We start from the raw sequence: 16,263 nt of genomic DNA on the forward strand, positions 1-16,263 counted from the left end.
GCTTGCCTATTGTAGATTCACTCTTCCCAGTCTGGTGCAGGTCTACAATACTTTTCCTGGTGTCCTTCGAAAGCTCTTTGGTCTTGGCCATGGCGGAGTTTGGAGTCTGACTGTTTGAGGCTGTGGACAGGTGTCTTTTATACAGATGATGAGTTCAAACAGGTGCCATTCATACAGGTAACGAGTGGGGGACAGAAAAGCTTCTTACAGAAGACGTTACAGGTCTGTGAGAGCCAGAGATTTTCCTTGTTTGAGGTGACCAAATACTTATTTTCCACCCTGATTTACGAATAAATTCTTTACAAATCCTACCATGTGGATTCATGGATTTTTTTTTTCACATTCTGTCTCTCACAGTTGAAGTGTACCTCTGGTGCAAATTACTGACCTCTGTCATCATTTTAAGTGGGGAACTTGCACAATCGGTGGCTGACTAAATACTTTTTTGCCCCACTGTATGTGTGTGTACGAAGCATACGGGCATTATTCTCTGAATGGACACAATGATTACAGCTTTTTAACGATCTAGAGCATTATTATTATTATTATTATTTAAAGATGACCTCAACTCAAATATTTGTTGTTTTAATGAGCAGGTATTCAATCAGGCTAAATCCACAATTGCATTTTTATGATTTTTCTTTTATAATGAAGGTTTTAATGTTGAAATATAATGACCTGAGGTGTGTTTATTCAGGCAGGGTTTTCTCATGTTTGTCTCACAGCTGTACAGGCAGGTTACATTTTAAGTGACATAACCTGGAATGATGTAACTGTAGCAGCTGAGCACGGTGCAGTCAGCCCAGGTTAATTCCTCACTACCTCACATTACCTGCTCCTGTTCTGGCTTATAGCAAGCTCTACCGTAAAAACCGAATCAGTGGCCGTGCTTTGCTTTAAAAGATGGCTGGTCTGGTTAAAAGACTTGCACACCCTGGACAGAACAGTTGATCAAGGTCGTACAGTTAGGTGGCACTTCAGATCTCTTCATAGAGAGACGGCAAACTGAAAGAGTTTACTATGAACTTGAATGTTCAATATTTACTAATATTTTTTGTTTTATGAAGACGATTGAAGGATTGATGGGTGGAGAATCTGAAATCAATATGTTTTTGTGCAAAACAGCTAGACAACGCGACTTGTTTATTTAACTTAAACAACAAAACTGTTAAAATCCAAGATTAAGGATTAAGATTTAATCTTCATGAAATTTAAAGAAGTCCAGTCATTTTCTTTCAAGCTCCTTAGACAACCATGACCCGGATGACTGAGAACCTTCACACACGTCTTTTTTTGTTTTTTCTTTTCCAGAATTCTAAAATTAAAGTCAGAATTCTGGGGAGAAAAAAAAAAAGACATGTCCACCTTTCCATTTCCAATGAGGATCAATGAGCTGAGGAAAATCTCGTGGACAGTCAGTGGTGCTGACAGTTTAAATGTCATTAAGTCAAATATTTGCAAAGGTTTGAGGGACAACATAAAACCTCATTATGTCTTGAAAAGAACCAGAGGCCAAAAACTGAAGGGTAGCATTAAGTTTTGGTCCCGTTGCTCTTGCACGACCTCTTTCTAGTTGGAAGTTTTGTGTTTTCTTTATTTTATTAAACAAATTAAGAACAACATTCAATCTGCTCTGATAAGGCTTCCCTCTAACGTTCCTGTAAATGAACACAACCCAGTGTTTTCTCCACACACTCTGTTCTCAGTCGCTGCTCTTCTTATCAGAAACTACTGCAGGCACATCAAGCCCAAACTTTGTTTTCATCTTAAATAATGGTCCAATTAGCAGTAAACAGACTACTGAAAGATGTAGTAAATCACATTAGGCTTATTCATTCAACGACTTTCACCAAGTGATTTCTCTGAAGGGAAAACTGCTATAAATAAATAATCAATAACCATAGCTTTCCCTCACTGCTCTTTACTGTGCATCTTTATTATTTCACTCTGCAAGTAAAGTCAAAGGAAGATCAATATTGAAATCTCCCACACTTCCATGCACGTTGATTACATCAGATGCAACATAACAGGTGTAGCTGGGGTGAAAGTGGGTTGCAAAGAAGCTTGCAGCTGTGCCTGATCTAGCTAAATCAGCTCAAGGTGCACGTGCTACTCGAGCTACCTTTGCACAGTACTAAAACCTCCACATAAAACTGATCTTGTGACTCGCAGGGAGTTTATTTTACCCTCCTCTTTGTTTAAAACTTTAACCACATGTATATTGAACACTGTTATGACAGGAAAAACATCTGAATAATGTTTAATGTTGTGGGTTCAATTTCATGTGAAAAATAATGGAAAAACTTAATGTTGTGGCTGCCATCAGAGTGCTGCTGTGGGAGAAAGCATCTACACTGGTTGTAAACATAATAAAGTACCACTGAGCTGTTCCCTTAACATTGCAGTTATGATATGATGATAGTGGCCACCCTTCTTTCTCCTTGTGTAAGAGCTGAGAGCGTAATGGCAGCCGCTGTTATGTAACTGCTGGCACACAGCACCCCCCTCTCTGCCCCCTGCTCTCTCTCTCACCCCGCCAGTGTCATGCCAGTTTGATTCCATTCATACCAGTTCCTGGTGGCAGTGTGACCCAGTTACCCCTTGCTGTTTGTGTATGTATATATATTTTTGTGTGTGTGTGTGTGTGGGTGTGTGTGTGTGTGTGTGTGGGTGTGTGGATCCACCATCACGCCAATTAAAATACCAAAGTCGGAGCGAGAGAGTGAAGAGGAAGCATAATTGTTCATTCATGTCTCTCGCTGCAGTTCAGAGTGAAGGAGAGGAAACTCATTCATTCACTGTTTCTTTAGATCCATCAATAATTCATCACTGCCAAAGCATTAAAATGTGATTCTAACATGTACGGTTCATGTTACACTTCATTCAGTCACATTAAAACATCATACAGGAGCCGATTTCTGCTCAAAAGAAAACAAATGAAAGATTTAGTCGTTAAAATGTTTGAGAAGCAAAATAATTTTGTTTGATTTTATGATTATAGACATGCAGCTGAGCCTAACATGCAGAAATGAAGATTTATTGATTGATTCAAAATAACTTTAAAGAAGATTATTGCCTTTTTTGTTAAAACATTAACATTTGGAGAATCTCAAGTAGAAACAAATTATTTATGACTGAATAGTCATAGTCTTTATTTTAGGTCAGAAACTTGTGAAATAATCAAACAAGATAGTTTATCTATCTCAACAGCTCTAAACACAAGTTACTCTAATTCGCTTTAGTTTTTTTATATCTCAGTTAAATAAAATCCAGTGCGACAAAATCAAAAGGTTAAATATGTTTAAAATTCCATAAAAGAAAGTCCAATTAAGCAGAAAGCAATAATTTAATAAAGCAACTCCAGAAATAAAAATATAGAAGGGAAAAGGTGATTATGACAAAACCGAACGGCTCTATGGAATAAAATGGCTCAATAAGGCAAACATCACAAAAGTCTTTGAGTTATTAAAAAAAATCATCCACTGTGCAGATGTAACGCAGGCTGAAACTGTGTGTGAGGCTGTAAACATGCTTCCACTGTGAGGGTTTCAAGAAGACTCGTACTGACCCATTCAGGTGGCTGTTAGAAGAACTGCAGGTTTTTGCTGAAATTTCATGAACAGGAAAACTGAAACTATATAATAAGCAGCGCATCTACATGCTGTGAGAAAACTCTTGATTTTGAAGAAGATTTTCTTGTGCAACAGTAACAGAACGGTTAGAGTTTTCAGATGTCTGAACGTCCCTGAACACGTCATCACCGATGACTCTGTCTCCCACAGGTGTTTTTCTGATCCCCTACCTGCTGATTGTGTTCGTTGGAGGAATCCCCATCTTCTTCCTAGAGATCTCTCTCGGTCAGTTCATGAAAGCGGGAAGCATCAACGTCTGGAACATCGCGCCGCTGTTTAAAGGTGCAGTACGCCACAAAGTGGGACTTTACATTTACCAAAACAAAACACTTTAGTAGGACTTTAACTACTTTTACATTTTTTTTTTTTTTTAAGTGAAATTTTATAATTCCACCTCTGCAGCGTAGCCTTTGGAATATTTGGCCCATTAATCTGATCATGGGAAGTTTTCTTGCTGTGTATCAATGTGTGTGTGTGTGTGTGTGTTTTTTGTTTTTTTTTATTACCATTATAAGATTTGATCAGATTATAAATTCCACTGCTAATCACTGCATTGTCATGCTTTTCAGTGAATAATAATGAGATATGCAGCTGCAGAAGCCTTAAAATCCAAACGAAGGAGATGAGTTGGACCTAAATTTACAGAAATGTTTGAAAACCAGAATGTCTGTCATAGATCAAAGGACAGAGCATAAATACAGTCATGGTTCGATTGTTCACAATCACAAGCATCTCATAAGTTTTCCTTCCCTGTTTTTAATTTCTGAAGATTTCGTTATTCCTAAAATCCCCCACTAGGGAAAAAAAAGTCCTGGGTGTGCCGCTGCAGACTCTGTTGGCTTCAAGTGCAAACCTGTCGTCAGGCTTTACAAACAGACCAAAGATATTTAAGAATTTTACATTCAAAGACTGAATAAAGGCACCGTGTCGTCAGATTTAGGTCAGTAGAAATGTTGTTGGCCGATCCTTATGAGCGGGTGAGTCTGACACGTCAGTCTGTGAGCGCACATTCAGCTTTCTGTGGAGGTTTATCTGCAGGTGGTAATCTGAGATCTGCTGTACGTGACTCCACATCCGTCTGGAAAACTGCACACACACACACACACACACACACACACACACAGACTGTGCATTTGTGAATGTGCTCGTTTCCTTTAACTAAACTTGACCTTCAACTTATCCTTAACCATAAACATCTCTTTACCATAAAATTTTATCATTTATCATGATGTCCTCATAATGTGACTATTTAACTATATTTATGGCCCCACAACACGAGTATTACACACACACACACACACACACACACACTCAGTAATAATGCACGTCTTGTACCACTTAATAACGCTTGCACACTGCATTTTTCAGAGGGCTGATCTTTACAGGGGACCACATGACTCTTCGGCTCTATCAGTAGCTAACTTTACTACACCGGCCTCCCTTTGACCTTTAGTGCAGTATTGACAGAGCTCCGCCTTCACATTCATTCAGTCTGATACAGTTACAGGGAGCAACACCAACAGTCAACACCAACAGCTCATTCATCTGTTCTGAGAGTCTCAGCAGGAATGGAGCTAAATATGGAGCAGCAGGAGGAGCATGAGGATGCATGTAGCAGAGCAAAGAACGAGCCAATCACAGGCAGATTTAGTTTTATATATTAGAAAATACAAGGATGGACCTTAAATAAAATAAAATAAATACATTCAAATAGTAGCAGACAGATGTCCAAACATGCATGGAAACACATGAAAAGTCAATATTTGATATAAACACGTTTATTCTGCAGCTCTGCCTGAAGCCCTTTTCTTCTAATTTCTTTATGTAGTCTTTATGAAGCGCCTTGAGGCGACTTATGTTGTGATTTGGCGCTATATAAATAAAATTGAATTGGATTAAATGAAAAGATGAGCAGTGTCTGATCTGCCTAAAGGTTGAGTACTTCAGCCTTTTATGTCTTTGTGAGTTCAAGAAGATTTGGAAACATTTCTCTCTACTTTCAAACCTGTCATTTTTTACATTAGCATTTGTTTTTCAATGTCCTCTATAATTTTCTGTAGATTAAATTTCTTTACTGTTAACCCAGGGGCGAGGGAACTCCAGGCCTCAAGTTCTGATGTCCTGCAGGGTTTAGATGTGTCCTTGATCCAACACAGCTGATTTAAATGGCTAAATGACCTCCTCAACATGTCTTGAAGTTCTCCAGAAGCCTGTAATGAACTAATCATTTGAATGAGGTGTGTTGACCCAGGGTGTTAGACCTGCAGGACACCAGCCCTTGAGGCCTGGAGTTCCCCACCTCTGGGTTAAGAGGCTATCATGGGATTAATTTTTGTATTTTTCCTCATATTTTCCTAAAAAACTGACTAATATCATGCTGTAAATTCGATTTCCCAAAATCATTCAGCACAGTTTGGCAGTAATTTTAGCAAAAATGGCAAAAACGTTGCTGTTGTTTGTATGTAGTCACTGAAAAATCCCGTGTGATCAGATTTTGTCCTCACACAGAAACTGTGGGTTTTTCAGGTTAGACCGTTACATGTGTGTTGGATGTGGTTCAGTTTATTGTTGGTCGTCAGAAAGAAAACACGTGGTGCTGGGATGTGGGCCACCTTCAGCTTGTGTTCAGTTTAATAGATAGAGTTCATTTAATTCACAGTGCAGTCTGGATTTTACTGACACGCATAAACTCAGAAATGTTTGTACAAACAGAAGCTTGAGTCTCTATGAAATAATTATTTATTGTGCAATGAAAGTCATCAAATGTACAAGAATAGAAACAAAAATGTTCTGTTGTGTGCTTCAGTCTTTGTATACTTTATGTATAGCAGCAGTCGGATGGTTTATACAGGCTGAAGACCAACAGTGTTTAACAGTGTGTCAGAATAGTCACACAAAAACTACAAAGTATAAAAGATAAGAGAATTTAATAAGCCAGTCCTGCGTCAGATTGGCGACTTGTCCAGTAGCCTGCCCCTCAGTCTGTGGTAGCTGGGCTAGCCTCCCACACGACCCTGATGAGGATAAGCAAAAGAGGATGGATGGATAGTTCAACATCATAACACATGTTTCAGTGAAGTGCATGCATGCAGTTGCAGGCTAGCTCTCAGTGCCCTGCAGTGTCAGAGAAGATTAGGAAAATATCTTTGTTGCATTTACAGAAGAAACAACCAAAACAGTTTTGTGAGGATCTGTTGCAAAATGACACATTTTCTTTGATTAACCAGGAGAAAGTATGAGTGAGCATCTTTATGCATCATACACCAGCAAGAAAAAAAGAAGAAGCTGTAAATGGTGACTAGACTTTAATGACCCCAGTCAGCACAAATAGAAACAAAGAGCTTTAATGAGCTTATGCTTTCATCTCTTTCTGTTAATAAACGTGTTGTTTTCCACCTGCTAAACTCTCCCTGTGCTCTCGTCCTCTGCAGGTCTGGGTTATGCCTCCATGGTGATTGTGTTTTTCTGTAACACCTACTACATCATGGTGCTGGCCTGGGGCTTCTACTACCTGATCAAGTCCTTCACCGCCACGCTCCCGTGGTCCTCCTGCAACAACGAGTGGAACACGCCCAGCTGTATCGAGATCTTCCATCACCAAGACTGCAAAAACGCCAGCTTTGCCAACATCACCATCGGCAGCAGCAACATGACCTGCGCCGACCTGGCCGACGCGCGATCGCCCATCATCGAGTTCTGGGAGTGAGTTTTAAATCTGAATGTTTCCAACTATTTCCTATTACTGAGGTTTGTTTTATATAAAATTCACAGAAGTATTTGTGACGTGTTATAATGGCTGAATGCAGCTGAGAGCCACAGACTAAGCAGGGAGGTAAGAATTAGAGATGGACTAACACATTGTTGGTGTGAATGTGATGACAGAAAATAACAGCAGACGTGTCCTGTAGTTATAGGTGAGAATGAGACGCTCACAGATGTGATGTGCAGCTTGTGAAGCTTGCAGCTCCTTTAATGGCCACTGGAGCTATTTTCAGCTCTTCGATCATGATGAAGGCTCACATGTGCTCCTGTTCGTGGTGAGGCTGTGTCGTCCTGGCACCTTATTAACACAACAGAGCAGCTAATGAGGTGAAGAGATGTTTGTCAGATGACTGAGCTCGTTAGATTTTCAGTTTCGAGTCAGTCAGCAGCGCGCCGGCTCTGAGGAACGAGGTGGCGATGATGTTAAAAGACTGTGAATGTTGTAGGAAGCGCTGCTGCTCTCAGCCAAATATAGAGTGCAGTGTGTGTGTGTGTGTGTGTGTGAGAAAATAGGCCCCCTTTAGTCTTTTTTTTTTTAACATCTGCACAGTGTTTTCCGCCAGCTGTCTTTTGCTCCCGTGGAAAGCACAGATCTGCTCTGTGACTCTGACGCTGGGCTCTTTGTGATCTTCTCTGCGCAGAAACAAAGTGTTGAACATCTCGTCTGGTCTGGACGAACCGGGGAAGATGAACTGGGAGCTCATTTTGTGTCTGATGGCTGTCTGGGTTCTGGTTTACTTCTGCGTCTGGAAGGGAGTCAAATCCACCGGGAAGGTAAAACGTTGTTTTTTAAATGGAGTCCCAACCTGTGTCTAGCACTTTGTCACCTTCCCTGTTATATAACATATTAATATCATTATTATTAACTGAGGATCAGATCAGAACATCTGCATGTGAATGAGTCTGTGTCCAGATTATTATAACGAACCAAAACCAATTAAAAATCATAACTAGATGTGAAAAAACCCCACATCCAGCCTAAAGAGGCTTTGGTGCATCTTCGATGTCTCACATCGATTGTTGTCTTGTCTGAATTGTTTAAATTCTGCACCCATCAAACACACCCTACAATACTTTTATATACCACCCAAAGAGACTAACACTAAACATGTTTGCTCAGCACAAAAGTGAACTGAAATGAGCAAACCCACTCTGGAAACTAACACAACTGACAATGAATCAAAGTCAAGACGTCAGAATAAAATCACAATAACAAATTTAAAAAACCCACAAAACTTAAACAACTCCGGTCGGTGTCCCAGGAAAAGTTTACACAGTTAAGAATAAACAGAAAAGTCCCACGAAGGACACACAAACTGAAACGTGTCGAACAAGTAAACGTTAAAAATGTGTTCCAGTTTAACCTTCGAGTGACCGAGTCAGCTTGTTGTGACATTTTTAATCATCAGAACGTTTCCTGCCGCCAAGCTGGTAAGTTGGACGATGAAATGAAACGGCTATGATAAACATAAAGTAGAAAGTGCTGCAGGAAGAAAGGGAACATGTTTAATGTCCTTTATGAACCCTTGCAGTCATTTTAGTCGCTATGGTGATTTGTTTGCTTCACGATCAGGAAATAGACTCGATCTTGAGTGCTTGAAGAGAAAGTAGCTGGACTCCTCTTTGGCTCGTGATGTTTGACTAACAGCTGATAGAGACTCCCAGTATTTATCCCTGTCACCGGGGAAAAGTGCTCAGACTCGCTGTAGATGGCTCATGGTTTGTTTAATAAGCCGCCATCTTTGCTCATCACTTGTCCTTCACAGTGGACATAGATGCCCCTCTTTACTCCTCAAACCATCTTCCCAGTTTTAAATTAAAACAATTTAGCATCTTCAAAAGAGTGTCCTCTCTCCTTAAAGGTCAGATTGAGTCATTCTCATAGATTATTTTTTTTTAAATTTGCAATAAAACTGAAGATACGGAGATCTTGTCTGAATTTAAAAAGCCACTGTTTGAATAATTCTTTACAAAAAGAAGTCGAACAGAGAAGACTTAGTGCTTCCTGTTGCCATCCATGTCCCCTAACTAAGACAATATGTGTGAAACTTTGTTCCCTGAAACTAACTGACCATCCTGAGTTAAAATGTCATTACCACATCACACTGTGACGAAGGTGGAAAAAAATACGGGACTGTTCCTTTAAAACTACAACCTTCAAACGACGTGTGTGTGTCATCGGATTGTGATGACGAGACTGTACACGGTGCCGTCAGATGGCAGGCTAAGAGTTGCTATGACTACCCTAGAGGTAGTGGTGGTGGGGAGGAGAGTGTGGGGGTGTGTGAGGTGGCGGCATGTGATTGGTTGTCTGGTAGGAGGGCAGCTGACTGCAGTGGGACGTGACTGAGAGCCACTCGGAGAGCGAATGACCCCCTTTCCTGTACTGTAGGAAAACTCCACTCGGGGACAAACGGGGACATAAAAAATCTGTCCTGGAATTCGACCCAGATCAGCAGCGCAGGAGCACCAAGCTCTCTCTGCATCACTGATAACCATACAGATGATTTAGCTATGAAATCACACAAACTTCATTTAAAAATTTTAAATGGTTCAAAAAACCCATTCTCACTAAAGTTCAACACACAGAACTCTGTAGTTATTCAGATAGTCAAAATGATCTAAACAATTAAAGATTTCATTTTCTTGTTTTATTTTCGCTTGGAAAAAAACAGAGTGTACTTTATGTAAACAAGGTCTGGTGGCCCTAAAATGTATAATGTAGGCTAGATTTTGTGTTAATGTGTTGGTCTTAAGTAAAACTAAGGTGTAACACTGAATTGATTGACAATTTATACTTTATATTTTAAAAAACACTCAAATGAAGTGGGGACATTTTTGACCCCTGAGGACCACAGGTGCAAGGAAATCGGGAGCACATTATGAGGGTTAAACAGCACCTTTAAAAAGAGAGTAAGGTGGGGCCTTTGCCTTTAAGGTCTGGACAAAAATAAAGACGAGACAGGAACAGAAAGAGAGAAGGACAAAGAAACTGTGCTGGAGTTGGTGAAGCCCCCAACCACGTAGAAAGTTTTCTACATGAGGGAAAACTACTAAACGTGCATAAACACCTAACAGTAACACAGCTCACTGTTACCAGTTAGAGGCCCAGAGGATCTTATTAGCCACGGCTGCGGGGGAACACCCTTCAGAGTGGCCACGCCCCTAATCCAATTATCCAGGTTAAGTTATTACAAATAAATGAACCTTTGAAAGAGTAGGCTGTAAACATGTTTATTTTTACTGTAAGGTTAGATATTTCAGCACTGCTGGAGTCTGCCTCAAGTGGCCATGAGAGGAACTGCATTTTTGGTGGCTTTGATTTTCTTTTGACCCTGGATCTGGTTGTTTGGTCAGCAGTAGGATGATGTGTCGTCTCTTTTGGTCGAGTGTACCAAATGATGAAGATGCCAGAAAGGAGGAAATCCAATATTAGGGCAAAGAGAAGAAAGAGTAGCTAGTTTGCTAGTGTCTCCTGAGGGAAATGTTACCCAGCCTTCTGGTTTGCACTGAGATTCATGACTGTGGTTTCCTAAAGATTACAGAGGACCTGTTATTCTATGACTGTGCACAATGTTTTGAACATGGGCAGAAATCCTTCTGAAAGACCTCTGGTGTATAAAAGTGCACTTCTCATAAAATAAAACTAAATGTAACATTGAGGCAAACAGCTGCCAAACAGAAGCAGCCTGACATCAGAGCCTCTGACGCTGGAAGCAGACAAACACAAATGAGCACAGAGGAGTGAGTCACGCCTGTTCGTGTGCCGACTTGGCAGGAATAATATTAAATGAGAATAGATGAGAATAAATATTTGAAAGCCTGAGTGCATGACTGCCATTTATCCCAAAACACCACCGCTGATGCACAGACAGAACTTTATGATACATACTCATAAAGTTTAGAAACAGAGCAGCCCTTTGAATGGCTGTTATCATTCCTGCATCACCAGCAGGCTGTCTCTTTCATAAACAAGGAGGCTAATGAGTTTTAATGACTTTAATTCATGGTGGACCTGATGGTAAACTAAACGGGAATAATGGGAATGAGAAATGAGTGTTTCTACTTTGAAAGATGAACAAATGTCTCTCCAGATAAGCAGGAAAGGTGACATAGATTCAGTGACTTTTACCCAGGTGGCATCTCAGCAATGACAACGTATTCCCAAGCACCAGCTTCAAGGTCATGATAGTGACGACTTCAAGTAGATTTTATATGCACTTGAGTACATAACCTCTTCAGATTCTCACCATTATCTGGACTGCTCTCCATTTATCATTAATTGGAAAGGATGATAGGACACTTTTTGAAGTACAAGCACAGGTACACAAAGTGTCTTCTCTCCATGGGACGGCAGATAAGAGGTATTCAAGGAGCTGATAACTTAGAGTACATAACAAATTCAATTCAATTCAATTTTATTTATATAGCGCCAAATCACAACATAAGTCGCCTCAAGGCGCTTCATAGATACAGAGAAAAACCCAACAATCATATGACCCCCTATGAGCAGCACTTTGGCGACAGTGGGAAGGAAAAACTCCCTTTTAACAGGAAGAAACCTCCGGCAGAACCAGGCTCAGGGAGGGGCGGGGCCATCTGCTGCGACCGGTTGGGGTGAGAGAAGGAAGACAGGATAAAGACACGCTGTGGAAGAGAGACAGAGATTAACAACAGATATGATTCAATGCAGAGAGGTCTGTTAACACATAGTGAGTGAGAAAGATGACTGGAAAGGAAAAACTCAATGCATCATGGGAATCCCCCAGCAGCCTACGTCTATTGCAGCATAACTAAGGGAGGATTCAGGGTCACCTGGTCCAGCCCTAACTATATGCTTTAGCAAAAAGGAAAGTTTGAAGCCTAATCTTAAAAGTAGAGATAGTGTCTGTCTCCTGAATCCAAACTGGAAGCTGGTTCCACAGAAGAGGGGCCTGAAAACTGAAGGCTCTGCCTCCCATTCTACTTTTAAATACTCTAGGAACAACAAGTAGGCCTGCAGAGCGAGAGCGAAGTGCTCTAATAGGGTGATATGGTACTACAAGGTCATTGAGATAAGATGGGGCCTGATTATTTAAGACCTTGTATGTGAGGAGCAGGATTTTGAATTCTGGATTTAACAGGGAGCCAATGAAGGGAATCTGCTCTCTCTTTCTAGTCCCTGTCAGGACTCTTGCTGCAGCATTTTGGATTAGCTGAAGGCTTTTCAGGGAGTTTTTTGGACATCCTGATAATAATGAATTACAGTCGTCCAGCCTGGAAGTAATAAATGCATGAACTAGTTTTTCAGCGTCACTCTGAGACAGGATATTTCTAACTTTAGAGATGTTGCGCAAATGGAAGAACGCAGTCTTACATATTTGTTTAATATGTGCGTTGAAGGACATGTCCTGGTCAAAAATGACTCCAAGGTTCCTCACAGTGTTACTGGAGGCCAAGGTAATGCCATCCAGAGTAAGAATCTGCTTAGATACCATATTTCTAGGCTTTTCAGGGCCGAGTACAATAACCTCAGTTTTATCTGAATTAAGAAGCAGAAAGTTAGCGGCCATCCAGGTCTTTATGTCTTTAAGACATTCCTGCAGTTTAACTCATTGGTGTGTGTTATCTGGCTTCATGGACAGACAGAGCTGGGTGTCATCTGCATAGCAGTGAAAATGTATGCTATGTCTTCTAATGATGCTGCCTAAGGGAAGCATGTATAATGTAAACAGAATTGGTCCTAGCAAACCATCCAAAATTTATTTTGAGCACCAAGGATCTGATTTTTAATGCACATAAGTTAAAGGAAGAACTTAAAGTCTTACAGAAGATATGCAAATGCTGTTTTTTGTTAATCTCTTACAGTAAAATTGTGAATCTCTTGATGTCTGATGTTAACAGGACAAATAACAGAAAAACCATCAGGATACAGGATGGGTTTAACTGGAACCCACAAATAGAACTTTTTCACCTTAAAAGGTTTTTAATATTTTCTTTGTATGTTTTAAAATAAAACTTCATGGTGTTAAAAAGTCTGAGATCAACACTGAAAACTCTGCTGTTTTCTATTTGTTTCGCTTTAATCCCAAAATATTTACTTCCTGCTGAAAACGCCAGCTGACCGTTAAGTCTTTGACAGATCTGGAAGAATTTCAGGATATCCCGCTGTTTGCTCCACCCCCTTTTTCCTTTAATGTCAGCAGTATTAGAGCTGCACGAACAGTACCAGCTCTAATCATGTTGTCCTTGCACGATCTGACAACAAAATAAAACTACTTCTGCAAGCGCAGGAAACCGCAGGCGATATTCTACAGCTGATTCACTTGGACTGTGTTGTGATTTAGAGGTAAAGTGTGTCTGATGTGCTAAAAACAGGAAGCTGGCATCTGATATGATCCATCTCCACCTCCTGGCTTCTCCGCTGTGTTTGTGCTGTTGGAGCCTTTTGAAGCATTTTTAATGGAATCATCTCTTGGCTGGCTGTGCAGCAAAAACATCTGTGCTTGCCGTTCAAATGCAGAATCCAGAACCAATGGGTGGTGTCACAGTGGCTATGCCCCCCCTTATACACAGTATCTGGCTCCAAGGAGCTTCTTGTGATGTCAGGAGTTTTTTAGAGTTCAGGTGTGCAGGAAAGCCCAAACGAGCCAGCAAGCTTTGGTTTTTACGCAGTTCTCCGAAGCTTTTAGTTGTGTTACAGCTCTGCTTTGGATCCAGGGTTTGAGAACTTTGTGCACCACCCTTTTACTAACTTTCAGTCCAACAACAAAAGTTCCTCTTTTCTCTGAATAACAGTCAGACTTGTGACACTTTCTCTTAGTTCTGCTTTAAACGCAGGGCACGGGTGTTATCTGAGCGCTGCTTCAGTGGAAGGGCTCAGACTTATTTCGTTGATTACCTGGAAACAGAGATCAGGACTTCTTTTGTTTCTGGATATTTTCATTTATTTCCGTGTTTACATAAAAATGTGACAGACCTTTTATGTGCTCGCAGACTTTTTGACCCAGAGAACAAAGGGAAGTGAATCATGCTCTTTGAAAACTAACCAGCTGCTGTTAGGTGGTGTTAAAAGCATGATTAATGGGAAGAACATCTAACAGTGTAGGAGTGTTTCTGAAAAGCTGGAACACAGTGTTGCTGTCGAGTTAAAGGTCGTCATAACAAGCAAACACACATCAGTTTTGTTATTACTCCATTTTGAAAAGGAAATCGCACTAAGCTGCTGCAAAACTAGAGCACGTAAACCGCATTAACCTCTGACACACATCTGTAAACACACACTCGCACACCCTCGACACACACGTTCCCAGGATCAGATAAATGGCTTTTTCTTCTCTTTTTTTTTCTTGTTTTCACTGCTTCAGTTTAGGGTGTTGCCAAAATGACCCAATCAAAAACAGCTTCACTTATCAGACTGAGCATGTGCAGTAGAAACCTCTGTGCTCACCTGAATAGAGACGAATCCAGCAGCTTGTTTCTGTGTTGCATTCATGAACCCCGTGTCCTCATATTATCTGGGTCAGCTGTGTCTTCACAGCAGTTTGATGAAGTGAATGTAGAAGATGTTCAGTGAAAGGGCTTTTAAGTCTGCAGGCTGGACTCTGCAGGAACTTCCTGTTGGTTTTTATTTAATTATAGATAGAAATGTTGTGCCGTGATCCGGGTCAGGTTGCAGAGATACCCAGACCTCCTCCAACTCTTTAGGGTGGGGTTCCCAAACTAGCAGCGGCTCTACTTTGAGCACCTCATGAATGAAAGATCATCCACACAGGATGAGAGTAGTAGTGACGTAGCAACCGTAGACCATGTGATGTGAGTAAAAATCTGAGGAAAGAAGAGCAGGCGGGTCCAAAGTTAACGTTTTCTCTATGTTGAGGTAGGCAGCTGCCAGCGAGACATGGTGATAGTGCTGATTCAGTTATGATGGGGGGTAAATACACTAAAGAGCTGCCTGCAGAACTAGAGCCTGGGATGTCTGCTAGCAAGGAGATACATGAAGAAGTAAGAGCGCTGATGCTTTCCAGAGGAAGCTGTTTTCACGCTTGTACTCTGAGTCTTATTGTTTGGTCACGCTGCAACCAGGCTGTGACAGTTCATTTCTTACACGGTGAAGAGAGGAAAGTTTGTTTTGGTCCCTTAAATGTGAAAAACACTCAAAACCAAATCCTAACATGTTAGTTTTGGGACACAGGTTCACACGGTGTGACCTAAACGTCGAGCTCCATTCATGGGGTAGTTTACACACATACGGTATCTCTTATGTAAGAGTCTGTGTGTGTTTGTGTTTTTAGTCTCATGGCAAGTCAAGCCGCGTTCGCAGGGCTCTCAGTACCACCAGAAACATTATCTGCTGTTTGTCTTCAGCAGGAGGCTGAAAGCTGAGCATCAGGTCAGAGCAGGGCGAGACAGCCTGAGACACACAGAGAGAAAAGAGAGAGAGACAGACAGCCAATCCAGTCACAAAGGCAAGATGTCTGCTCTTAAAGGAAACATTCGTTTGAATTAATTTTAAAAACCCACATTTAATTGGGCGTAATGTTCGACTTTTTCATTGTAGATATTAATCTTGTTTACAGTAAAGTAAACAGGCAGAGCAGACAGTAGAGACGAGTTCTGACATGATTACGTGCTTGACTGAAGTGTGACCTCGGAGTATTTGATAGTGAGAAATGCCCACAGTCACCTTCGGCCCCAGAAAATAAGATCGCAGTGGGATTAAAGCTGAAGTGGAGTCTTGGATGTGTGGAGCCACAAACAGACCCCTGGGTGATGGCGCGGTGGCTACATGCATGTTTTGTCTTTGTTACTATGAACATGTTTCTGTTACACCCTTGTCCTTACATCCAGAGATTTCTCTCTTTAGTGTCACGTGACTGTCGGATGAACA

General features: G+C 41.0%; 1 protein-coding gene across 1 annotated transcript in view; it reads left to right on the forward strand.

Moving 5' to 3' along the window:
- Positions 1 to 16,263, forward strand: part of slc6a8 (solute carrier family 6 member 8) — a 44,576-nt gene that overhangs the window by 12,914 nt on the left and 15,399 nt on the right. Inside the window, exons 2-4 of the mRNA XM_085343808.1 lie at positions 3,783 to 3,914; positions 7,064 to 7,334; positions 8,036 to 8,168. Coding sequence (XP_085199934.1) covers positions 3,783 to 3,914; positions 7,064 to 7,334; positions 8,036 to 8,168 — 536 coding nt within the window. The remainder of the gene's footprint in view (positions 1 to 3,782; positions 3,915 to 7,063; positions 7,335 to 8,035; positions 8,169 to 16,263) is intronic.

Source organism: Diplotaxodon limnothrissa, linkage group LG20 (assembly GCF_057381915.1).
Source record: "Diplotaxodon limnothrissa isolate DT_005_m linkage group LG20, D_limnothrissa_male_GT1.1, whole genome shotgun sequence".
NCBI classification, from domain to species: Eukaryota; Metazoa; Chordata; class Actinopteri; order Cichliformes; family Cichlidae; genus Diplotaxodon; species Diplotaxodon limnothrissa.